Source organism: Salvia splendens, chromosome 19 (genome assembly GCF_004379255.2).
Source record: "Salvia splendens isolate huo1 chromosome 19, SspV2, whole genome shotgun sequence".
In the NCBI taxonomy this organism is placed as follows: Eukaryota; Viridiplantae; Streptophyta; class Magnoliopsida; order Lamiales; family Lamiaceae; genus Salvia; species Salvia splendens.
Window position 1 is genome coordinate 5009982 of NC_056050.1, and position 27206 is coordinate 5037187.

General features: G+C 36.2%; 1 protein-coding gene, 1 long non-coding RNA gene and 1 pseudogene across 2 annotated transcripts; 2 read left to right on the top strand and 1 right to left on the bottom strand.

Moving 5' to 3' along the window:
* The first annotated feature begins 17607 nt into the window (after positions 1–17607).
* Positions 17608–19872, top strand: LOC121778283. The gene is made up of 2 exons (XR_006045649.1): positions 17608–18700; positions 19647–19872. It is a non-coding gene; the product is annotated as an uncharacterized LOC121778283 (long non-coding RNA).
* A 233-nt stretch (positions 19873–20105) lies between these two features.
* Positions 20106–21050, top strand: LOC121778902 (annotated as a pseudogene).
* Positions 21051–22037: 987 nt separating this feature from the next.
* LOC121778092 (ELF3-like protein 2) lies at positions 22038–26162 on the bottom strand. Its single transcript, XM_042175374.1, has 4 exons — positions 25250–26162; positions 23622–24430; positions 23487–23538; positions 22038–23236 (listed from the first exon to the last, which is right to left on the bottom strand). Exons 1-4 carry the CDS (start codon positions 25520–25522, stop codon positions 22358–22360), a joined length of 2013 nt encoding a protein of 670 aa, XP_042031308.1. The 5' UTR covers positions 25523–26162; the 3' UTR covers positions 22038–22357.
* Between the last annotated feature and the right edge of the window lie 1044 nt (positions 26163–27206).

Consider the following 27206-nt stretch of genomic DNA (forward strand, 5'->3'; position numbering starts at 1 on the left):
CTCTTTCCAAATAAGTAGTGTAAAATGCATGACTGATTAACTACTATAGTCTATTACATATACCTAAATTAAACTAAGTCATAAAAATAGCATAAAAAACAAAATACGGCGTCGTTTCTGGGGCACTATGTTTGACTAATTTTCTATATCCATGACTTTTTATTTCTTCCTTTGTGTTTATTTATTGTAAATTTCAATAAAAAATAAGAAAGAAAAGGAACAACATATTTGTCGATGGAAAATATGACATGTGTTGCCTATTTATGCAAATTCAATCTGAAATGTGTTGCGTATATAAAATTAAAGCAATTCCAACAAACAAAAGCAATGGGGTTGGCTATCGTTACCGGAAAGGGATGGTAAGAGTATAATTAAAATTTTAATCTAATTATTTGCGTCAAGGAAAAGATTGTCACATACATAAATTTTATAAATCAATCAAAAAAATTATAAATCTAGATGATTTCGACTTCCATACTATACAATTCAATATAACATGATAATTATAAATTAATTAAAAAAATCTCACGAATTTTAATTCTCTGGTTTCAGACCGCCACCTAATCCCACTAGCTAATTGTTTCCATGATTACAGGCAACTACTTTGCACTATTTTCTTAAATATTAATAGGAAAATCGGCTAATCTGAAATCCAATCATGCACGTAGACTATATAGAATACACTACAGCAAACCATATAATAATTATTAATTATTATATAAAAAACATGAATATTATTGATTTGACCTTAGAGCATGGGACAGGAGGTGAATTATATAATTAAAGATTATAGAGGATTTTATTTAAATATTATTGACTCAGTTTTGAGCTTCCAAGAAACATCAGAAAATAATATGAAATTATGTCTATTTATTTTAGTGTACATTTTTCGTAGATTTGGATATCCGTACAGAAATTTAAAATGAGTGTTAAGTGCAGAGTTGTTGATTAATTTAATTTTCAAGCAACAACGTTGGTGCATTATGAGATCAAAGTCAACATGCATGTTAGCTGTTAATTTCATGAAATATGACTAATTATAATTTATAACTTTGGCCAAATTTAAAAATTGTATATACGTAAATGAGAGAGAGTAATAGATTCAAGTATTATTGAAATTAGGCATAAAGTTTGTGTACACATTATTATGACTTAATTTAAATAAGTAAATAAAATGCACTATACAATGTTAGTGTAGTAAGTACTATATAAGCTAACAATTCCTACCATTTGCAAACTAGAATAAGCTAGAGGTAGTTTCTCCTTTTAATTCTCTTTAAAAATATTATTCTATCAATACTTTACAAAAGTGTGTGTTTAGATGGACGCAAATTGTTTTGCACTAAAGAAAGGGTAAGAATATTTTATAATGCAATTAAAAACGCTAATTATGTTTCTTAAATACTACCAACGATTAAATAATAGTGTCCCAAGTAAAATTAAGAGATATAAATGGAAGTGTCTTAAAAATATAAAAGATTAAGATAATTCCACTTCAACTTAGATAGTTATCTTTTGCGCCATAAATTATAGTCATTTTTCAAAATTGTGTCTCTATTTTTGTGTCTTTAAAAAATATAGTAAATTTTTTTAGTAAGTGAATATAACACCTCACTACTCTTGTATTCAGAAAGGTTTATGAAACTACTATAAGATCTTTTTTTTATATTCGTAAATATCTCATACTCCGTATGAGACAATTCAATAAATAAATTTTAAGAGTTTCAACTTAAAACCATATTACAATTCAACAATTAATGAAATAATTCATTGCCAAATTCTGACAATACAATTAAAATTCTTTATTTCAGCTGGATTTAATGGAATCAAGCTGTTGCCCCAACAAACTTGTGAAGCGCATTATATGTTGCTTTCACACTGAAAATTGAGATGATTTTTGACATCTAAGTTAAGCAACAATTACAAAATCCATATATTGATTGTCGATAAAACAAAGTACTTCTACTTTTAATTAAATTATTCAAAAAATATTGATAAATTATGTTGCTTGAAAATTTTACAGTTGTTCAACAAACTATTTATTTATAGTGACATGAAATGAAAGCTATCTTCTTGTTGAGGATCATCACGATATTATCGAACCATCTCATAAGCAAAAGCATTAATTTTCCAATGTTTGATTTACGCACGTAACAACAGACCTAATCATTATGGAGCTATCCAAATTTCTTTTCATGAAGCAAAGAATTTATCCAATTTTCATAATCTCTGAATTATTAATATTTAATTTATATCGTGTTCTTGATGACTTGATCTACTATTTCACATAAAGTATTAAAATGTTGAAGTTTTTGGTTCGTTTGAAAATTATTTATTGAGGACCACTTTTTTATATCTCACTTATATCGAAATCTAGTAATCTATCAGTCTATGCATAAAATCACTATAATTATAGGAGATTTTAATTCATTTTCCGTTCCTATAATCTTGAAATTTTGATCATTTTCAAAATTTAATGTCTAATAAACTAGTCAGCTAATTTGCAATCAAAGATTGGGAATTTGGGATCACAAGTCATCAAAAATGTGGGGCCCAACTGAATCGTGGACAAAATCACATCCAATAAAAGTCGATAGAAATGTGAGTATTCTATGTGTGGATAATATTATTATTATTATCCAAATAAAAAAAGTAGCTGCAATTATTTTTATCATAAATTCGAAATAGACGAAAATAGACATCAAAATACCGGAAGCAAATAAAAGAACAAAAAAAAATAGAAAAATAAATTATCTCCGGATTTGGTTGGGCCCTCCGTTAGTGAATTATAAATGGGCTTAATTGGCCCATCTTTGTGCCCTAGCAGCACACGTTTTTAGAATTACTTTTAACTATTTTATTAACCATAATAGTAATTCATAATAAGAAAGAATGATATCTCCATTGGTCCAATAAAACAGAAACTTTACAAATAATACGTGTTTTAACATAAAACTAATAAAAATATAAAAGAAAAAATAGTAAACAAATAATATTAGTGGATAATAGGATCCCACTTTATTAATAGTGTTATGAGTAATTAAAAATTTTCAAAAATAAAAAATAATCTAATTATAAGTAATGCTTTTCAGAAAAAAAAAACCATTGGTAAAATCAGCAATTTAATAGATAAATCTAGTTAAACTTAGCTGGTTACGCCTTCCTTTTTGAAGTAATTTAAACTAATAATTCATATTTGTCGCACAAATTGCATAGAGGGTGGTCATTATGTGGTGTTCTGAAAGCAACATCAAGATTGCAAGAATATACAATTCTATAATTAATAAAAATTATGGATAAGTTCAATTCACGAATCAACTACTCTAAACAAAATATTTTTTATTTTGAAGTGCACGATTATTTTTTATACTAGTGTAATTGGCCGGTTAAAGATGCGAAATTGAGGAGGTTTCTATCATTGTCACACATTGAAAAGAAGTGAGCAAGATTATATGCTTTCATCCTATCGCTTTCTTACCTATTCTAATTCACAATTTTGACACGATTAAGAATATTAGTACTACTTTGTTGCGTTCTTTTAATTTCTTTAAGTACTTAGTAATATTGATATTGCACGCTGGTGCGTATTTTAAATTGTAAGATATAAGAATAAATTATTATAAAAAAATATTTTAAAAATACTAACAAAGTAAGAAATGGATCAGTCATTAGAGGTCAAACTTATAGAAAGACAGTTTAGATAGAAAGCTCCTAAAGATAGATAACTTGACCAGAATTCTTTCTAAATTAATTATGCGTAACTATGGATCGTGTTCGTTTTATGCTATTTAGCTATTGAACACAATGATGGCAATTGTACTTCTAATACTCCATAACTTAAAAACATATGCTAAAGTCACCTATTAACAACATCTCACATGTTTCGTAACATAACCATAACTATTTAGGCCTTTTTCTTAGGGGTGAGCATTCAGGTTTTGGTTCGGTTTTTTCCCAAACCGAACCAAAACCGAATTTAGTTCAAAAACCAAACCGAACCGAACCGAACTGAACCGAACAAAACCGAAAAAACCAAAATTTTCAAAAAAATCGAAAAACCGAAAAATTATGGAGTATACATTAATATATATAATATTTGATTTTATATATACTAATAGAATATATATATATATATAATGCATATTATATAAAATATATTAAAAGAATATATAATATATACTAATGATATAATATATTAAATTAATAGAATAAATATACTATAATATTATATTTAAAACATAATTCGGTTTTTTGGTTTTTCGGATTTTTTTTTCGCCCGAACCGAAAAACCGATTTTTTTTTTAATTTTTAAAACCGAACTGAACCAAAAAACTGAAAAAACCGAACCGAATTTCAAAATTTCGATTTGGTTCGGTTCAGATATTCGGTCTTCGATTTTTTTGCTCACCCCTACTTTTTCTTTACACCCTGAACTTTATCACATACATTTTGTCTAGAGCCATTTTCTACAAGAACAACTTTAAACTGCAACGAGTCTATAAAATATTTAAAAGTAGTACATAAAACTAAGAAAAAAAAATCATGCAAATGTAATTAAACACAGGCAAAACTACTAGAAAAATCTTGTGAGACAAGAAATAGCTAAAAATTCATATTCATTATTGGTCTAAAAACTATTTATAATACTTGTAATATTAATCATGGCGTCTTGAAAAGGATTTAAAATTCTTGACTTTAAAAATAAGTAGCTTATTTTTAAAGAATCAATATCTGATGCAACTCACCTGTAATATATTCCCATGCCAATGATTAATTATTATATCCTAACTAACTGATTTCAAATGAAAATCATAATAGGTATAGGTGGGGAATTGTCCTTAGAACTCACCAAATATTTCACCCGTTTCATATAATTAGAATTTTGATAAATTGCCAAATACAAGCTTTGGGAAATCGTACTTGCTTTCTTTTATTAGTACCTAACTAATGCAAAGGACCACATAGTTTCCTTTCAATGCAAATAATAGTTTACAATTAGCAAAATTTTGTGGTTTGAACATATTGAAGTGATAATTTAAGAACAAATTTAAATACATATTCAATTGCATATCTATAGTATAAGAAAATATTAACAAAACTGCAACACATCATCGAAATGAAGATTTGGATACACAATCACACAAATGTTAACTTTAAATAAAAAGATGTAATACCTTCAATTCCTTATACTACTACTATATAATAACTTAGTAGGAGTATTAATTACTATAGTGAAATATTAAGTAGATCAAATTCCATCGGATTCAACCACCCAATCTTACTTATTTACAACCACAATAATAAAAACAAAATTGAAGTTACATATATTTTAACCTACATATCTACCCTTATTTCTAGAAGTTGGTTGAGATGGGACCAAAACCCCATGTTCAGTTTAACTTGTTCCTTTTGGTCAAATCGCTCAATTTCTATGGGGCCATATAGTTTTTATGGTAATACCATGTATGTGTGTATTAATAAATTTATTAAAAAAACAAGGGTTAGATTTGTTGACTACAAGTACAATGTATGTTCGTAGTAGTAATGAATTTATGATAAAAAAAACAAGGGTCTAATTTTCGATATTGATGACTAGGATATTATCCATATGTTGGAATAAAATGGACCGACCATTCACCTCGCTCTCTCTCCCGGATTATTCTTGAATTTTCAATTTCAAATTCTGCGTCTTATTTCTCTATTTATCTAAATATTGTATATATAGGTTCTTTTAATCGAGTATACTATTTGCTTGGGTAATATAGTAGTATAATTATTACGCTTTAGCTATTTTATATTTTATACAACACTAACAATGCAGTGAACTATATTTCAATCTCGTTTTAATCACAATTCAATTTAAAAAATAATCATTCAAAAAATACTTCATATTACTTAAAAATAAATAATAATATAATAGTTTAAATCTTATAATTACAATAAAAAAACATGATTTAAAAACAACAATCTAATCAAGTCTTACGTTTTTTTTCTGATCCCCAGAGCAACGATGGAAACGCTCGTCGTGAATGAGTGTTAAAATTGAGTAGAAAATGAATGTATGTACTTATAAATGAAATTATAGTATTAAATATAATTCAAGTTAATAATAAAATTGAATAGTAGCCGCGAGGACCTTGGGCGGCCCAACATTCAGCCGCGTGGGGATGGCTCGGTGGGTGAGGCATGTCGGAATGCAGTCGCGCCTGGAGTGATCTTCCAAGGCAAATGCATTGTGAATGGCCTTAGGGCCTAAGGGTGTACTTTCTCATATAGAGCATAGAATTCGTGAATCGATTTTTTCATAAAATTTAACAATAAACCTCCCCTTTTATGAGAAACATCTAAAATGCAACGATGGTAAATCAGATCGAAAGGACGTCCCTCTCATCAATTGATCTGTAAGAGCATATTCAAAAAGGAAAGGTAAATGGGAGAGGTCTATCATCTATTTACTTTCTCAAAAAAAGTGAAATATATCCTTTCAAAAAGTAACACATTCCAATGGAAAAAGGTATATAGAAAGGTAAATGATTTTTTAAAAATAAAAAATACTACAAAATGCATTAAAAAATATAAAGTGCAATACCTTCTCCCTTGGAGAATAATTTTTCATGAAAAGAAGGCAAATATGGTAGTTATAAGATTTTACCTCTCCATTGATGGAGAGGTAAGAGCATCCCCAATGGTGTGGATATCCCGGCGGACTTCCCAAAATACATTCTGCCACGTCATAAGGACCTCTCACTGCACTGTCACGTCATAAGGACATCTCACTGCACAATGGCGGACATCCCTAAGGATATCCCGGCGGACATCCACAATAAAAAAAATTCAAAATTCATAAATATGCAATTTACGGAATTAAAATTTCAACACGAATACGGAAAAAATGCAACAATTTTATTTTTTTAAAAAAGCATACATATTTAAATTAAAAAAGTACATAGTTCACAAAAAAAACATCCCAAACCAAAAAACGATTAAAACAAAGTATATGTTATGCCTTGAATCTCTATAGTTTGCCGCTAGCCGAACAGGTTGCAACTAGCCGTATATATAGAGTTTGCAACGAGCCGTATATATAGATTTAAAAAAAATCGGGACGTTCATTGTGGCACCGCAATGGCGGACGTCACGACAGACGTTGCCAAAAGCCCTCAGATACCTCATGTCCGCAGGGGGAAGTCAGCGTCCGCCTTCTTGCGCCTAATGGCGGACGTCCTGCGCGGACATCCGGTACGCCGGTCCAACGTCCGGCGGGAAGTCCACCATTGCGGATACTCTAAAGATACATCTTCAAAATGAGAAAATGTATAATACCTTCTCAAATATATTTTCCCTTGCAGAATGATTTTTCATGCTAAAAAGGTAAATATGATAGTTATTTAACTTTACTTCTCTATTTACCTCTCCCCTTGTAGATGCTCTAATACAAGTCACTACGATTTGAAATAAATAATAAATTAATTTTAATTTTCTTTTAATTATATAAAAATCAATATCGTGTACCCATTCCTCAATTCAGAAAGAAAGTGTCTATTTATTTAATAAATAATTGGGCTGATCGACTAGGGTGAGCATGCACACTTGAATTATTGGATGCTTAACATAATACTCCATATGAATAAGGATAATACTTGCATTTATAATATATCATCATATAGCAGCCATTTTGATCTTATCATCCTTGTCATTTTACAAACTATTAGGATTTTATTTTATTTTATTTTATTTTAATTTTTATGTTTATTGTCTCTGGATTTCGTTATCACCAACATCCCTATCATGGGCTCTGATTCTAACCAATGCCATAATTCATGTGTAAAGTTGATCCAAGATGTTCATATTATTGCTTCTAAAACAAACTAATGTTGTACCAAAACTATAGCTCAAATTACCATTGCAGATTTACCATTGTTGTGTGTGTGTTTAAAGGCCACTAATACAGTGATTAATGTCTAAGGTCAAAGATCTCACGCGTGTGTATTGGGCCAGTGGTAGAGTGATCAATGTCTGACGCTAAAGGTCTCGCAATCGTATTCATGGTGACGTGATCTCTAATTTACGCTCATTTATCAATAAAAAACTAAAACTCAAAATATGTACTGTAGTTTTTATAATATGCTTTATATTTTCTTAAATTCATACCATCGTACCAAGTCTATCTTAATAAATCTATGGATAATATATAATAATACTTCAACCGTTATTTTAATAAATCACAAATACTATAGAATGGTCTTAACTTGCGTGCTTTCCCTAATGATATCATTGTTAAGGAGAAATTAATATTGAGAAAAGATAAGAGAAAAAGAGTTGGCCAAGGCTACTTATCCCTTATCATTATCATTTGCAAAATGATACTCGATATTTGACACATACTTGAGATAGATATATATTCCTACCTAAAACATTAGGTCCCTTAAAATTGGTCCATTTTATTCCTATAAATATTTCAAGAAGCATAAAACCACCAAATCTTATCTCTCTAGAACTCTACGTATCTCAATAAATGTTACAATTAAAAAGATTATAAGTTTTTCTACGCAAGGTTGATGTGAAGTCTAAAACATCGATGTCAATCTCAATCTGATTCAAGCTAGTGGCAATGGTGTGACCAAAAACGATAATTCTTTATCGTCATAGGCTCTATTGATAAGTATAATATTCCGTTCTTTTTTTTTAATTTTATATAAGAAAGATATTTCATTTTGAGGTTCAAAACTAGATTTTATTTATCGATTTTAAAATTTTAAATAAATATATGGGGATCGGTTGAGGATAGGGATGTCAGTGTAGCCCGAAACTTGTGGGCTGACCCGAATAGCCCGCCAAATTTATACGGTTAGGAATGGAAATTTTCAGCTCGATAAAATTAAAACCCGATTAGCCCGCACCCGATTAACCCCCGCAACCCGTTAGGGCCAGACCTGAAAACCCGATTGGCTGGTCCGAAAACCCGATAAAATATATTATTAGTTTTACTCCTAATTCGACACTTCATTGATTAATATAATATAGATAACTAAAATAATAAGTTTCAATTTTATATTAGATATATTAATTATATATTAAATTTTTATTAATATAATAGGAGTAATTGACAAATAAATTTAAAACTTTAAATTCACTTAAATTTTTAAAACATGCATTAAAATTTCACAAAATATCTCAAATATTAGTATTTGATCATGTTTATAATTGAGTTTAAGCATAATCTTAAATTTATCATAATAAAATATTTTACATTTTATGAATATACCTAATTTTCATCATTATTTATTGATTGACCGCATGTTAATCTTATCGGTTGCAACCCGAGCTTTTAGGGTTTGGGTTGAACTTTTATAACTCGAAAGAAATCACAACTTGATCAGCCCGCATCCGATTGACCCGCAACCCAACTAGGGTTGACCCGAAACCCAGCAGCCCGACCCGATTGACAACACTAGTTGAGGATTTGATAAACTAATAAATCTAATACTCAAAATTTACAATTTGAATATTTTGTATTCTAAGTCAAGATTCTGGAATAATCAATTATTTGAGTGTTAATTTAAAAACTATTAAACGATAAACAATGAAATATGTGTTGATTAACTTATTATAGCATTCATTATTTTAACACAAACAGGTAATGGACTATTATATCTATATTTGATAAATTGCAAGTAAATATGCAACGGGCCATGTATTGTCGAGAAGGAATGTTGGTGGTGCAGTCCCCAAATTTAATTTTATTATTGGGCCAGATAAACATCTTGGTTCAAGTAGGGCTATCATTGATCTTTCCCACAAAATTACAAAAAGAGAAAAAATACATTTTCAGTGTATGGCAATAGATTATAGATTCATATTTCATCCACATTCCCGATTCTTTAAAATTACCATCAGATATCCTCGGATATTGATAGAATATTATTAAACGAAATTTTGCATTTTTTAAGATGTCACTTCGGCCCGGACATCTGCTGCTAATATTGTTAAGTTGGAATCTATGGCCGGTCAAAGGATTTTGATCAATTATAATTTTAATAAGATGTTTACTTTTGTGAAATTAAATGATATATCGTCGATCTACGTAAGGAGTAGATGATCGTGGTATATTCATTTTCTCAAATCTGATTCCCGATGAGTGAGAAATAATAGGTTAAAGTTGTGCAAAATTGCAAGCTAAGAGAAGCTATGAAATTAATGAAGAGAGTTTTATCCCACCTTGGAAGTTACAATCTCATTAATCAAGTATTTAATAAAAAGGATTATTCAATTTAATAATTATAGTGGACTAAGATGGGCTGTAGAGCCCACACGCGCGTGCCCCCGCCTCGAGCTCGTGCCCTTGGTCTTTGGACTGTTCTTTGGGCCAGGTCGTGGGGTTCGGTGCTTGGGTTCGACCCGAGGCTTGTCTAGTTCTTTTTAGACCACCACCGTTTCCACTTCAACGAGCCAAGCGGGATGACACCTCGTCAATATGAAGCAGTAAAGCCAACGTGGCTGACACGTGATGAAGTCCACATCGTGAGCGAACCTAGACGCGCTGCGTGTCCTGATACGTCCGTCCTGGAGCAGCCTCTCCAGCTCTCGTAACGCCTTGTAACGGTAGGCGGTTACGGTCTTGCAATAATGACAATCATCATGTTGACCCCTGCAGTGGACTGAGCCTATAAATAGGCTAGCCATTCCATGCATATCCTACACCATTCACAAAGCATTTTGCATCATCAGCTCTCTCCTCTCTCTGCATTGTTCTTCCGTCGGAGCTCTGCCTTCTCATCCATCCAGTTTGTCGGAGCTCTACTGATAGCGGTGCTGCTTCACCAGAGACGTAGCCGTTTTATCTTTGGGGACGAAATGCCAACCCGAGAGCACTACCGGGGCATATCTCATCTTGCGGAAAGAGACCTCCTCGACTCGGCTAACCACTTTTACGGTTTACTGTTTCGAATTTCTATCTTGTAATTTTGTTTCAGTTTGTTCTTTTGTATTCCTTCTTTTATGTTGTATTACGCCCGACTTTTATCTCTTGTTATCCAGAAACCAACAGGTTATGTTTCCATAGGTAAAACATGCGTTTTTTTTCTTTCTTTTTTCTCTCTTTTTTTATTATGGTGATACATTTATTTAAATGAAAAGAAAATGGGAGTACGTTATCAAGCTAAAGTTCTCGGGTTCGAGTCCACCATGACGTGACATTTACAAATTTTTTGTTTATTTTGTAGGAAAAACATGTGGGAAATTAGAAGGGTCTCAAAACCTTTCCTTTTCCTAAGTCTTTTGGCTTTTCAACCTCCAAGTGTTTATGAGGTGCCTTAATGCCGAGACCTCTCATGTGGCCACCCCTATCCTATAAATAGGTGTGGATTTGAGAGATAGAGACACAACCAATAATCATTCTCTCTTCTCTCTAGCTCAAGCATTCTAGTTCGCATCTTAGGAGCATCGCATTGCTCGGTTCTCGCCTCCAATTCAAGTTCGCCGGAGCCTACGAGTTTGAGGTGCTTCAACTCGACAGGAGGAAAGTCGTTTCATCTTTGGGGACTTTACGCCAATCCGTGAGCACTAGCCGGGGCGTATTTCGTCTTGCGGAGAGAGGGATACCTCGACTCGACTTAAAGAAGACTATAGTTTGTATCTTGTTCCTTTTATTGTATTTACTTTGTTTTACTTACCTTCCAGTTTTTGGTTCTTTTGTAATAGCAAGAGTTTGCCCGTCTAAAAGGCTGCAATATTTCCAACAATCGCAAGACGAAATATTGTACTCTTGTTGAAATCATGTCGACCGATGCTGGAGGAAACATAAAATTCAAAGCTGGAATAAAGCAACGAACGGTCGCATTGTCGATGCGCTATGGAGTGGTTAATTCCTTGAGATCTATTCTCTTGAGAATGATGTTTATCGTTTGTCATTTGACAAGCAAGACCAATTTAGATTTGGTAGTAGTAATTGGGATATATGGGTTGATGAATATGTCAATGCACATTTGGTTCAATATAATTGTGTACTTATTGTTGGAAACAATACTGTACAAATTATTTGAACGTGTTGTTATAAACAGCAAAGATCACGAGGTGATCGCAGTGGTCTCCGACGTGGACCATGGTAATAATCCAAATTAATGGTTTGTTGATACGGGTGCCACATGTCATGTGTGCTCCGAGAGAAGCGTTTTTTCTACTTATGGGAAACCAAGCCTCTTCCGAGGTGGTTGGTGTGGGTAATGTGTTCCTAAAATTAGGATCCGGAAAGGTTCTTACCCTTAAGGATGTGCTGCATGTCCCAGACATCCGAAATAATTTGGTGTCAGGCTCACTTCTAGTAAATCATGGATTTTCACTAGAATTTGAGTGTGAAAAGGTTATATTGACCAAGTATGAAAAGTTCATAGGTGAAGGTCACCTAGTGAATGGGCTTTTTGAGCTGAATGTTACGGTCATTCACCGTGGAAAAGGATTAAGAAATAAGGAAGATGACACATCCTCTTATTTGCTTGAGTGCTCTGATTTATGGCATAAAAGATTGGGACATGTAAATCTAAATGCTATAAAAAGATTAGTAAATCTTAATTTACTAAAAGTAGATAAGTTTAACTCACAAGAAAAATGTGAAGTCTGTGTTGAAGCAAAAATGACCAAGCTACCGTTTCGCTCGGTAGAACGGAGCACAAAACCTCTAGAGTTAATCCATACAGACGTATGTGATTTAAAATTTGTGCAAACTAGAGGTGGTAAAAAGTATTTCATCACATTTATAGATGATTGCACAATGTATTGTTACCTTTACTTATTAAGAAGTAAAGATGATGCAATTGAAGCGTTTAAAAACTTCAAAAATGAAGCCGAAAATCAACTTAATTATCGAATTAAGTGTGTTCGAAGTGATAGAGGTGGTGAGTATGTAGCCCCGTTTGCAGAATTATGTCATGCAAGTGGTATAATTCACCAAACAACGGCTCCATATTCTCCCAGTCAAATGGAGTTGTTGAACAAAAAAATTGAACACTTAAAGAGATGATGAATTCTCTGTTGATTAATTCTGGTTTATCCCAAAATATGTGGGGGAGGTTGTGTTAACAGCGAATCATATCCTGAATAAAATTCCACTAAAAAAATAGGGATGTGACTCCTTATGAGTTGTGGAAAGGGAAGAAACCTTCATATTCATACCTCAAAGTGTGGGGGTGTTTAGCGAAGGTAGAAGTGCCACCTCCGAAACAAGTTGCAATAGGCCCTAAAACAGTCGATTGCATCTTTATTGGCCAGGCACTTAATAGTAGTGCCTATCGTTTCCTAGTCCATAGGTCAGCTGTGCCTGGCGTGGCTGAAGGAACAACGATTGAGTCAAGGAATGCTATATTCTTTGAGAATGTATACCCTTGCAAGAGGCAAGAGGGTCGTTCTAGTGAAAGAATGATGGATGAATCCACTAGTTCTAATCCTCCAAAAAGGATGAGGTCAAGTCCTGAGGATGTTGAACCAAGACGTGGTAAAAGAGTTAAAGTTGCTAAAACATTTGGTCCTGACTTCATAACTTTTATGTTGGATGACGAACCAAAGTCATTGGCGGAAGCTCTGTCTGGCCCAGACGCGGCGTGGTGGCAAGAAGCTATCAACAGTGAAATTGAATCCATCATGAGAAATAACACTTGGGTGTTAGTAGACTTGCCTGAAGGCTGTAAGCCTTTAGGGTGCAAGTGGATTCTGAAAAAGAAATATAAGCCCGATGGTACTATAGATAAGTACAAAGCTCGCCTAGTTGTCCAAGGCTTTAAGCAGAAAGAAGGGTATGACTTTTTTGATACCTATTCACCTGTTACGAGAATCACTTCCATTAGGGTGCTTCTAGCGATTGCTGCTTTGCACAATCTTGAGATTCACCAAATGGATGTGAAAACTGCATTTCTGAATGGTGATCTGGAAGAAGAAATATATATGGAACAACCCGAAGGGTTTGTTGTGCCTGGGCAAGAGCGTAAAGTATGCAAACTGGTAAAGTCATTATATGGGTTGAAGCAAGCACCATTACAATGGCATTTGAAATTTGACAACGTGATGTTGGCAAATGGATTCACTATCAATGAGTGTGATAAGTGTGTTTACATTAAGAACACAGATAACGGGTTTGTTATTGTGTGTCTGTATGTTGATGATATGTTGATAATTGGCAGCAATAGTGTCATTATTAACGAGACAAAAAAACATGTTGAAAAGAAATTTCGATATGAAAGATATGGGTCTAGCTGATGTGATTCTCGAAATCAAAATATTGAGGACTAATGAGGGAATTGCCTTAACGCAATCTCATTATGTTGAGAAAATGCTTAAGAAATTCAACTCGTTTGATTGTAAGCCATCAAAGACTCCTTTGAAGCTTAATGTCCATCTGAGCAAGAATATGAGTGATTCTGTTGCTCAAGAAGAGTATGCAAAGGTCATAGGAAGTTTGATGTTTATCTCAAACTGTACTCGACCTGATCTTGCTTGTCCTGTAAACAAGTTGAGCCGATTTACGAGCAACCCAAGTAAGGAACATTGGAAAGCTCTGTGTAGAGTTTTGAGATACTTGAAGTATACTCTTAACTTTGGGTTGCATTACACAAGATATCCCCAAGTACTTGAAGGGTACTGTGATGCAAATTGGATCTCTGATTCAAAAAACTCATTTTCGACAAGTGGGTATGTGTTCACTGTGGGGGGTGGTGTTGTCTCGTGGTAATCAACGAAACAGAAGTGTATTGCTCGTTCCACCATGGAATCTGAGTTTATCGCTTTGGATAAAGCAGGGGAAGAAGCCGAGTGGCTCAGAAATTTCCTAGAATGTATTCCATGTTGGAAGAAGCCAGTGCCCGCAGTATTGATACACTGTGATAGCAAAGCAGCTATAGGTAGAGCACAAAGTGGCTTTTATAATGGTAAGTCTCGACATATTCGTCGGCGACATAATACCGTAAGGTAGTTGATCACAAGTGGCATTATCTCAGTTGACTATGTAAAGTCAGTGGATAACTTAGCAGATCCGTTAACAAAAGGTTTAAACCGTGATCAAATGCATAAATTTCTAAAAGGAATGGGACTAAAAACCACATCTTAAAAGATGAGTATAGTGGTAACCCAACCATACGATTGGAGATCCCATGGGATTGGTTCAATGGGAAAACGAAGCTATACAAATCTAGCTGTAACACTCAGAAGATTTTAATCTTCGCCCATTCTTTAGAAAGCATTGAGTGTTTTAACCTGCACGTGGTAAGAGGTTATGTCTTTTGACTTTTAATGATTTTTGAAATCTCAAGGAGATGCAGTATGGCAGGATACTCATGAAAGAATCACCTATGTAAGTGAGAAGTGGGGCCGCTTCGTGTGTGTGAGTCACTTATGAATTCCAAAGAGGTGTTCCACGGCCGAAACGGACACAAACGTGAGAACTGATGGAGTTGAGACAATATTGTGTTGATGCTATTGACTAGGCATACACCAAGGAAGAATAGTTCAAGGCATCGCGTCCACTAGCCCGCCAGTATGTCCGATAGTGTTGACTATGGAAGGTTCAAAACCACAAGTTACCTCTCCAAATACAGTATCGTTTCTTGATAACTGAGCAAAAGAGTCTGCATACATGCATTTGTGTCTGGTGTTGGTTTGAGCTTGCAGCGCTCTAACCAATGTGGGGGATTGTAGGAAAAACATGTGGGAAATTAGAAGGGTCTCAAAACCTTTCCTTTTCCTAAGTCTTTTGACTTTTCAACCTCCAAGTGTTTATGAGGTGCCTTAATGCCGAGACCTCTCATGTGGCCACTCCTATCCTATAAATAGGTGTGGATTTGAGAGATAGAGACACAACCAACAATCATTCTCTCTTCTCTCTAGCTCAAGCATTCTAGTTCGCATCTTAGGAGCATCGCATTGCTCGGTTCTCACCTCCAATTCAAGTTCGCCGGAGCCTACGAGTTTGAGGTGCTTCAACTCGATAGGAGGAAAGTCGTTTCATCTTTGGGGACTTTACGCTAATCCGTGAGCACTAGCCGGGGCGTATTTCGTCTTGCGGAGAGAGGGATACCTCGACTCGACTTAAAGAAGACTATAGTTTATATCTTGTTCCTTTTATTGTATTTACTTTGTTTTACTTACCTTCCAGTTTTTGGTTCTTTTGTAATAGCAAGAGTTTGCCCGTCTAAAAGACTGCAATATTTCCAACATATTTATCCATATAAAAAAAGAAAAATAAGATATTTGTGAAAGCTAATGTGGGAATTCATGAAGAAGAAAGTAAAGGAACAATATACCAGAAATATCATATAGTGTAATCTCACTGTTACATTGACTGAGGAATAAACTCCATGACATGAAAAACTTATAGCACTAAGCGAAGCATTTAGAATTCATTGCTAAGATCGTCTCCAACAAGAAAAGGTAAATAAAAGATGTATATTTCACATTTTGAATATGTTATTTTTTAAAAAGGTATATTTCACATTTTGAGGAGATATATAGATGATATACGTCTTTTATTTACCTTTCCTTGTTGGAGATGCTCTAATACATGTACCATCAAGTAAACTCTTGATTATAGAACTTAATCAAAACAGAAACACTAAACAATCTTTCACCGTACCATTCGCTCTCCATGTACCTTTGTGGTCCTGTTGAACGAGCAACAAACTTCTCATCAAGATGAGTTGGTGCACATACTGTTTTGGCCATCTCTCATGCTCCAATCAACTTCACGTGATCACCTTCCACGTCCACTTCATGCACTTTCACATTGCATGCAACCTTAGCTCGATCATTTTTATGATCTTCGCAAGGTTCTCTAACCATTCGTACGTGTACATCATTTGTATTTTTGAGCAAATTTAGAGACTATTTGAAAAAAAGGTACTTCCAATGTAGAAAACCTAAGATATATTAATTTTGACTATACACGCATTAATTTGGCTACTAAATTACTTGGGGATTCAGTATAACTTCTAGGATTATTATTTTTTTCAAAAAAAATGCAGAGTTGGAATACTATGAAAATAGTCAGCATATTTTCTCTCTTAATACCCAATCAGTGTGTGATCACGAGTATATTCTAAAATTTTTAAAATAATAATGTATGTAAGTATAATATATTTTACAAACTCAAGTATATTGTGGTGTGACATTGTTGGCAAGTAATAAAAGAGCATACCATATTGTAAAATAAAGAAGGAAGGATCTCATCAAAACGACAAACACTTTCTAATTTTGGATCCTTGATTCTAGGACGAACAAAATTATGTTTTTCCTCCACAAAAATAAACCTCGTATCCCTTTCCATTGACTTTTTCCCCAAATATTATCTAACATGGAATTATCTCCATCGTTATTGTAATACACGTATTACTTTGTATCATCCAAAAAAGTTTCCCTTTTTTCATGCCATATTTCTTCATTTTCCATAAACATCTCCATCAATTTCAACCTGGTTTTGATCCCAGGTTTGATAATGTTGGCATCCTTCACCAACTCTGTAACACCCCGACTTTTTCTACCCTTTTTATTTGTTGTCGTAGTGACATCGTTTGTGCACTTAAACTTTTTTTTCCCTTGTTTCGTTAGTCGATAGAATGATATATCATTTATTTAATTTTTCAAGCCCAATTCTTTTTATTTGAAACTACATTTTGAAGCCCAAATTTTGGAAAAGCCCAACATAAGACCCTACACGATATGCTTTAGCTCAAATCTCCCGTGATTCCACGTTTTTCGTAAGTTCAACCAGTTCCACATAATCTGGGAATATACTGCAATGATCCACGAGATTTTTTCTACGCATACAAATCTGCCCACGACTCCACGATTCATCATATTCAATCAATTCCAAGAGAAATCGGGAGCTAAAATTCAGAGAGAGAGACGATAGAAGCGGACAGCAGCTGCGTGGACGGCGACGACTCCTGGCCATCGCAACAGCCTCGCAACCGGCGGCCAGCAGCAGCGGATGAAACTCCAAGAGGGCAGCGGCGGCGAACGATTCGGAGATGACACACAGAGCATGAGGAGAGAGCGAATAGCAGCAACAGCGGCGGCACCGACGCTCACCACAAGGATGGCGACAACGGCGAGTCCGTTGACGGATGCGACGGCGGAGAGCGACTCCAGCTGCGGCTGATCGGGACCGCTTGGGGTAGAGCAGCAGTGGCGGCGACTCGGCAATAACAGTGGCGGCGGCGCTGAAGCCGCTGTGATTTGACGGAGGCGATCGAATTGAGGGGATGTGCAGAGAGTGAACCGGAGAAGAGAGAGAGATGAGAGTTGTGGTTGGATGTGAGAAAGAGATAGATAGAGTTGATGGAGAGGGGGATGACCGAGAGGGGGAACACGAAGAGCAGAATATAAGGGAAATTGCGAGTTGGGAATTTAAATGGGGTTTATTGATTTGGAGAGTTGAGAAGTGAGACAGAAGTCGCTGATTTGGGGATCCAAACTGATTTTGAGTTGATAAAGGTGAGAGGCAGAGAGAGAGATCGGGAAGAGAGGGAGAGAATGAACTTGCTGCTCAAAATCAGGGGATGAAGATACTAATGGGCTCGTTTTTTTTCTCTCTTTCCAAAGCTCGGGCTGTCCCATTTATAAACGAAAGAAAAGAGAAGCATGACTCAATGAAAGGAAATTCTCCGCTGACAAAATTGCAGTCGAAGTATGGAATTCAAATTCAGAAAAATTAACGAACGAGGTGGGTTTTCGAACTAAAGTATTTTCAAGAGCTCTCTTTTTAATATATCGGTTTGAGCATCATGTTATGTGTGATTGATTTATTATATTTATTCCAATGATGAGGCGAGATATGTAATCAAAATGAAAGTGTTGTTGCGCATGTTATGTGGTGCTGTGTTGATTTATTGAGTGATATTATAAATTGCTTGACTTTATTGATGTGATGTTAATTGATGCTCGACCTTGACAGAAAAGTGCTTTGTGTTTCAAATACGTTTTCGAGGAAAATAAAGTTTACAAAGGGAATGTCATGCCATGTTTTTGTTTTGATAAATGCCTATCTGTTTGTTTAGCAATGGAGTTGTCCCTACTAGACCTATTGAAATCGAATTCGGGTCTGACTAGGGAGTGAGTCCCTACTCAGGCTAGTGTACACCAATGGGGATCGTGAGCTGTCTTTTGGGTCGGCCGGCCCGGTGATCGAGTTTGCGGCCACATTCTTGTTCACAGGATGTTGATGTTGATGAGATTGATGTTGATGTTGATGATTGCTTAGTGGGGAGTGAGTCCCTACTATGAGTTTAATCGAATTCGGGTCTTAGCAAGGGTGCGTCCCTACTCGGACTAGTGTACATGATGAGGACCGTGAGTCATCGAACGGGTTGGCCGGTTTTCGTGCTCATGGAAAGTGGCCCCCTTACACGGGACCCTAAAGAACAAATATGGCAGTTTCTTAAATAAATCAAGGAGAAATGGTTGTGTTTTGAAATGATGAGGAAAAAGGATTTGAGGATGAGTTGAGAGTTTGTGTTTGAGATATTTTTAGTGTCTCGGGCCTTTTCAAGATTAAAACCCCGAGGTCACTCAATGGTGGCATGATATAATTTATTTTTATATAATTGTTTTGGCATTTGTTCATTGAGTACATCAAGTACTCAGCCCGCATGTGTTTTCCCTATTTGCAGGTTGAGCGGTGACGAGCGCGGAAGGTGTTGAGCATAAAAGTTGAAGAATGTCTATCAAATGTCTAGAATATGTTGTGTCTTCATACATAGCATTATTCTACTCTCGAAATGCTTCCGCTGAATATTATTTCTTTCGCCAAATATTGTTGAGATCATATTTGTTTTGAGTTGTTGATTGTTGAGATACTCTAATTTTATTCAAGCTATTCCTGTTTGTTTCGAGCTATGGTCGAGTTATGTTGTTTTCCCCTTTCTTCCCCACTTCTTTAATCCTCCCTTAGTCGCGATCAACCGTGTTTTCTATCCTTAGAAAATGCGGGCGTGACAAACTCTCTCAATCCTCCCGACACGATCATAGATTCGAAGTTATTCGTATCGTAGATCATATTTCAAATACAAAAGATTGAGAAAACAATTTGCTCCTTGATCGGATTGGGGGTCGAAATCCGGCACCATTAGATGGCATACAATGTTGGGAAGTCCCAATCGTTGGCTGCGTACTCATCCGATCCGCCTTTTGTTCATAGCAAAGACCCCGTGACCCAGAAGACCGCACAAACCTCGGTCACGAGCATTTACCAAACGCACATCGCGGGCTATTGGCGCAACGTGACCGTCACATGGGGCAAGAACCTCATGAATTACTCATTAGGAATAACGGTCGACAGTGTGGACCAGAACGACATCGTTTACACATGCAAGATTGATATAAAGCCGTGGCACTTTTGGACCAAGAAGGGGTACAAGTGTCTCTAGGTGGATGGTAGCCGACTCGAGGCCTATTGGGATCTTAAGTCAGCTAAATTTTTGGGCAACCCAGAGCCCATCTCGGATTATTATGTCGCCCTAGTGGCAAACAACGAAGTTGTCCTGCTACTAGGGGACAACAAAAAGAAGGCCTATAAAAGGACAAAAGCCAGACCGCCCCTGGCCGAACCGGTTATTTTCTACAAGAAAGAGAATGTGTTTGGAAAAAAGTCTTTCTCAACCCGAGCTCGGTTTGACCAAAGAAAGCGCGAACACGACATCGTGGTGGAGAGCACGACGACAAGGGAGAAGGATCCGGAGATGTGGATAAGCATAGATGGGATAATCTTGATCCACATCCAGAATTTGCCATGGAAATTCAGGGGAAACCAAACGGTGATGGTGAATAAACAGCCCGTGGAAGTGTTCTGGGACGTGCACGCGTGGCTATTCTGCACGCCCGGGATCCACCACGGGCTATTTATATTTAAGTCGTCGTGCGAGTTGGAGGGTGACGCCGATGAGAACGATTCGAGCTTGAGCGACAGTCGGTGCGACGGAAGTGAGTGTAGTGGCAATAGTAGGTATTTCTCGGCGGATGGCTACTCAAAGGGGGTGGAGTTTTGCCTCTTCCTATATGCTTGGAAGATCGAGTGAGGGATGTTTAGGGTTTCCCTTTTTGGAAAATATGTCGAAAACATTTGAGTTTATGTTTTGATCATTTTTTGTGGGATCATTTTTTGTGGATGAATGAACTTGAGTATTTTCGGGTGTGGATATTAAGTTGGGGAGATTTTATCATGTTTCGCCGACTTTGTTGGGTTCGAATAATATTTTAAAGAGTAAAGATCAATTTTGGTCCTAAACATAAGATCAAAATACGAATTTGGTTTAAAGCATTCACTTTTTTGAAAAACGGGTTCATAACAAATGAAATCCTTGTCGGAGTGGTCATTGTTTTGACGATTCTATCAAAAAACTAACGGTCATGCCACTGTGCAATTAGTGTTGACCGTTAGTTTTTTTATGGAATCGTAAAAAAAGGACTACTTCGTCGACATTTTCATTTGTTATAGACCTGTTTTTCAAAAGGTGAATGTTTTAGTCCAAATTCGTATTTTGGTCTATGTATAGGACCAAAATTAACCTTTCCTCTATTTTAAAAATATGATAACGATGCAAATTGATGAATTGGTACGATTTAGAAATTTGGTTAGTTGGTGAACAAAAATACAAAATAGTTGGAATTCAAATAAAGTTCCGATTATACCATGGGTTGAGGTCCATGATCTTTATTAGAAGATGGTATACTTTACTACGATGCATTGCGAAGAACATTTGATCAAGAACAACATCAATTCTATGCTATGAATACATATATATGATATGATCATATGGAAGAGGCTCTGAAAAGTGAAGCATAAGAGATCATTTATATGCTACAATATGGTTCGACTTCTCTTTGGAATATAGTTGCACGCATTGTCAGTTGTCACAAATGAAGCACAAGAGTTCATTAAGGCCGGAAAATCTGGCAAAACCAGGCAGACCACCGCAGCTGCGACTGATTTTCCGGTGGCCTCCATTTGCGGTGCTATGCAATAAGGCCGCAATTTCCGGCACCACCCGCAAAATCGGATCTTATTAACATGATAATATGGAGTAAAATAAATTACAGATCACAGAGAATTAATGGTGTCACATTTGAAATGTCTCATGCATCAATACAATTGAAAATACGATCAAAATTATGCTAAGGAACATTATTGAAACCTCGAAACAAATTGGAATGTATGTATAGTTTGAATGAATGCTTCGTCCATCTCCTATTTATACTCTCTCTCTCTCTCTCTCTGTGCGTGTATATCCGTACAAATACAGTTAAGTTAACAAACTTGTGATCAAAACTGATGATCAACAAGAACCACTTATGAAGTGCATATGAAGGAAAGGTGAATGAGTGGTCACTCATGGTTTCTCCTCTCTTCTTGTATCGACTGAAAAATCCGTGCTGCCGATGCTGATGCCAACATACGGTTGTGCGGGACGACCCTGATCGCCTGCACCCTCTGCTCATTTCTCTGCAGCGAAGGCGTGGTGGGGAAGAGTGGGAGCACGTCTCCTTCCAATCTCTTGGGGTCGCTCGTCTCCGTACCGCCCTGCATTTCACTTCCATTGGATCTATGCAGGTTTCCACCACACTCCGACACTGCCACGCTCTGGCTCGACACTTTGCACAGGATCGGAGGTGGCACGAACAAGTTAGAGGACAAGCTTTTATCAATTTCTCCCGCCAAAGGCATTGGATATGGTTGCAAGTAACTCTGGCCGGGCTCGGTCCTGCAGAATCCTTCGTTTCCTTCCTCGTTGGGAGGGGGGATGCCGCCATAAGCTGCCCCTCCCAACGAGCCTAAGCTCACCGGGGGGCAGTTTCCGTAGACAGGGGCCATGAAACGAACGGCTGGGAAACATGGCCCGGGGTAAGGTTTGTATATGAGCCCCTCCGAAGGAGATCTCACCGGGACTAGCCACTGATTCCCCGTCGGAACCGGCAAGCACCATGGTGCCAGTTTAGGACCAAGGGGGGTGGATGCAGGATTTGGGAGAGGTGTTTGCTGAGGGAGAAGCCCTTTCTCGAGATCAGTTGGAGGCAACGGAAGCAGTCCACATATTGCCTCCGATCCAAGACTGGACTTGGGAAGGTCGATTTTCGCTTTAGCAGTAGCTAGGGATGGATCGAGTGGGGAGACATAAAGCAACTTGTTGATCGGAGGAAACTTGATGGATGGGTCGAATGTAGTTTCACGCAAGATTTCCGGATATTGCGCTATGTGTCTCTGCACCTATTCCACAGCACCGGACAAAGATTAGGATATACTAACCGGGCAAAGGTCGCTTTCTAGCCCAAAGTATACACATTTCATTATTAATGTCTTCCACATATTTGTACCCAATGACAAAGATTTTAGGTACTAATATGTCATCACTATTAAAGAACCAGATATTTATTAAAAGTTGGGCATACTTTGGGCTAGAAAGAGATATTTACCCATTCTAACATGGCCTCCCGGCTTCAAAGGCCTACGAGCTTACAGTTATCAATCTGTGCAGCTCAAACTTCTGCAAAGAAAATATCTTCTGTTGACTGCATGGGAAAATTATCTGCGTTAGTATCCTGATCATAATACGAGAAAAAGGTCGACATTTTAAACTAGTCAAAATGCTTACTGGATCATTGTTTTCCTTGCTTTCAAGAACAGCCTCTGGCCAATAACTCTCACAACTTCATCAGAAGCTATATCCAGGCCTAAGATAGAGTTCACGGCGAAAGCATCTGAGGTTTCCTCCCTTTTCACACCATCTCCTATTTTCAACGACAGAGGATCGCTGTCGATGTTGGCTCGTAGGGTGCAGTCCCCAGCTACGGTAGACGAATGAGCCTTATCATCTATCGAAGAAGTGCTTTTTCTTGAGACAACGCCACATGCAGACAAATCAGCAGCAACAGTCTTGCTCTTGGGTAAATTCTTGTACTCTAGACATAGCTTCTCCGTTTGAGGGAAATCTAATCTGTTCATCTCATCATCTCCCGTGCTGGTTTTCTTTAGGTGGTCGTGTTGAAGGGCTGCAATGCTCGGGTGGGAAATTCTATTTCCGCTGCTATTCAGATATAGTTTGCTGTTTTCATGATCTCTGGTTTTTGTTTCCTTCGACAGTCTTGAAATGATGGTATCGAGCTTCTCTTTTTTCACCTGCAGCTGAGGATTGCCATAGTTGCGAATCTTCTCAGGCTGAAGAAATGGCGAAACTCCAAAATCCTTTTCGTTAGTGCAACAATTACTATAGCTGGAAAAGACAGGCGGTGGTTGGACCGAGATACACTTGGCTTTCATCATTAGACTGGATGAGGAACTTGGATCCGGATAGTTTTCTGGTACCGACGCCCCAGCAGAACAGTGAGAGTAGTACCACTCTGGCGAGTTAGGACACTCGTTAGAAGCCAATCCAGGCCGTACTTTCCGTTTGACACCAGCAACCTATAACGGTTCAAATATTCAAGAATTTGAGAGGGCATATGAACTCTAATTTTAAAGTAACAAGCCATTTCAGATCCTATTCATCACACAAACTAGTAAAGTAGTAAGTATACATAAAACATGTGAAACAAACATTAAGACTACTTACTCAATTTTCATTTCTTTGTCATGATTGAGTAAATGGATAACTAGATGCTCCCCATCTTCATGTTCCTAATTTATACTAGTATGATCTTCTCTATGAAGCTACTTAGAAAACGCCAACGAAAAATCTTCTGCATGCTACTCTACTAAAAGTGGTCAAGAAATTGAACTTGTTTTAATATTAGCAAAAATCAAGAATTGAAACTCCAACAAATGACCCTTCAACACATAATTATACCAGAGTCTTCTTGCCGGAGCTAGTTAGAATGAACTCAACCTAATCTGAGAACGGATGATGGATCATGTAATTCGGAATGTGCAAGTGCAACTAGCTCAGTGAGAGAAGCCCATATATCTCAACAAAAACATTGAGCAACAATTGCAAAATCCAACTAATGACTCTCTTGCATGTGATTCGAGATAAATAAATGCACAAACACGAGCCTACTACATACAATTCTACTCCACTCATAAAAGCAAGATCATGCTTCGTGATAAATAAAAGCACAAACATCCAGTTCCCCAACTCACATTGCTCAAAGATTCTTTTGAGCGAAGGAAAAACAATTCAAATCCAACTAATGACTCTCCTATACACAACTGTACTCCACACATAAACATTAGATTATGTTTCTACAAAAATGCACAAACAAACAAACATTATCCCCAACTCACATTGTTCGAAGACGTTTGTGACACGAAGTTAGTCACATTGTTCGAAGATGTTTGTGACACGAAGTTAGTAGAGCCATGGCCCGATGGCACAGGAAGCAACCTAGGTCCGTATTTGGGCTTCGGACCTTGTGTGTTCACTCTGTACTCTTCGAAAAGAGCCATCGTTTTTCTAGGAGGAGGTGCACTAGGCCCTCCTCTATCTCCATCACCAATACGAAGGCCGGAAGGAAACAGAGGAACCATTTGCTTCCCTTCATCCTTTTCACCTTTCATCCCACTCTCCCTCAAACAAATTAACAAAATCCCACTTATTCCACACCATTACAGATATATTAACCAAAGGTGAAATCACAAGCCCCATAAAAAATCCTCCCCCCAAATGATAACACTGAAAACCTACTCCAACCATCACAAGCCCCCTTCATTTCAACAATCTATGAGTTCTTAAAATCTATGAAATATTCCACCCAAAATGTGTAAAAATCTGATCTTTAGACAGAGAGTGCTAACATAATCACATGCATGAAAATGCAGCACAATCACTGGAATTAAAAGAGTCCAACTATATTAGGAAATGGCAAATTCGACAAAATGAACGTGAATAAGAGAATCGAATCAACAAAATTTAAATATGAAAACACAGTGGGAGTGAAATCCAGGAGCAAGAAACAGAGAGAAGAGGATATATAAGAGAGAAGAAGATGAAGAGGAGAGAGAGGTAAAACACAGGTTGTTGCCGAAAGAAGAGGGTTACCTCACGATCTAAAAACACTGCATCACCTACAAATTAGCAGAGAGATGAATATAAATTGGAAAGAACAAATTTTCCGGCGTCGAAATTTCGATCTTGGCACCAAAAAAATCGTTCTTATTTTTCGGGAAACTTATTTTTATGTGACTGTTTTGAGCTACCTAAGTCAATAATATCGACAATGTTTGCCTGGACATCGATAACTCATTAAATTACATCAAATAAAATATTTACATTTAAATTTCTCTTATTGCAATTTTATTTTAGGAAATTTGTTTAAAAATTATAAACTATTTATAAAGGAAGGTTGGTGAAAAAAATTGTGGAGCGTGAATCCTACTTTTATACTACCCCGTCCTACAATATGAGTCACATTTGATGTGGGTACGGATTTTAAGAAATGTAAAAAAAATTGAGTTGAATAAGTTAGTGGACTATGACTCCCACTTATACATGGAGTATTAGTATTATGGAGTAGTAACTAGTGTTACCAGTTATCACACGTGCTATGCACAGGACAAAAGATTTTTAAATACCGACTAATATATTAAAAGGTGCATATATTAAAATAAAAAATAGAGTAAATAATGTAAAAGTAGTTTTACACATAAGAATGTAATCTAATTATAAGTCAGTGGAATGTAGGACCTACTTAATATTTGTGGTAAATGTGAAATGTGACTCTTACTATGGTACGGATCTAAATGACAAAATATGACTCTTATTGTGGGACGGGGAGTGTATTAATTTTATAATAAAATATGAGTGGAAAAAAGTTAGTGGAGCGTGAGACCTGTTACTATTTATGAAATATTTCAACTGGGACTCCTGAAGTGGAACACTCAAATATAGTTAACCAGGACTCTTAACGTGGGACGAAAGGAGTAATATAAAATTCAATATGAATATAATTAAAATTACGTTAAGATTAGGGGTGGGAAGGTACGTATACTTACCGAAACCACCATAGCGTATACCTTACTATAAATTTGGTATGCGAAAAAATTCATACCTTTACCTTATCAAAATTTTCAGTATATCAAACTTCGGCATACCTTATTTTCAGTATGACCAATTTCCATACCGATGTTGTACCTCATTTTCGGTATACCGTACTTTTGCGGTATACCTTACTTTCAACATCAATGAAAATATATAATTTGGGTTTTTAGAATATTATTTATATTTTATAATTTAAAAAATATA

Coding starts and splice junctions, on each gene's coding strand:
- LOC121778092 (XM_042175374.1), bottom strand. CDS start 25,522: ATGAAAGGTGAAAAGGATGAAGGGAAGCAAATGGTTCCTCTGTTTCCT. Junction 24,431..25,249: donor CACAAACGTCTTCGAACAAT/GTGAGTTGGGGA, acceptor GAACCGTTATAG/GTTGCTGGTGTCAAACGGAA. Junction 23,237..23,486: donor AGCTGCACAGATTGATAACT/GTAAGCTCGTAG, acceptor GCTGTGGAATAG/GTGCAGAGACACATAGCGCA.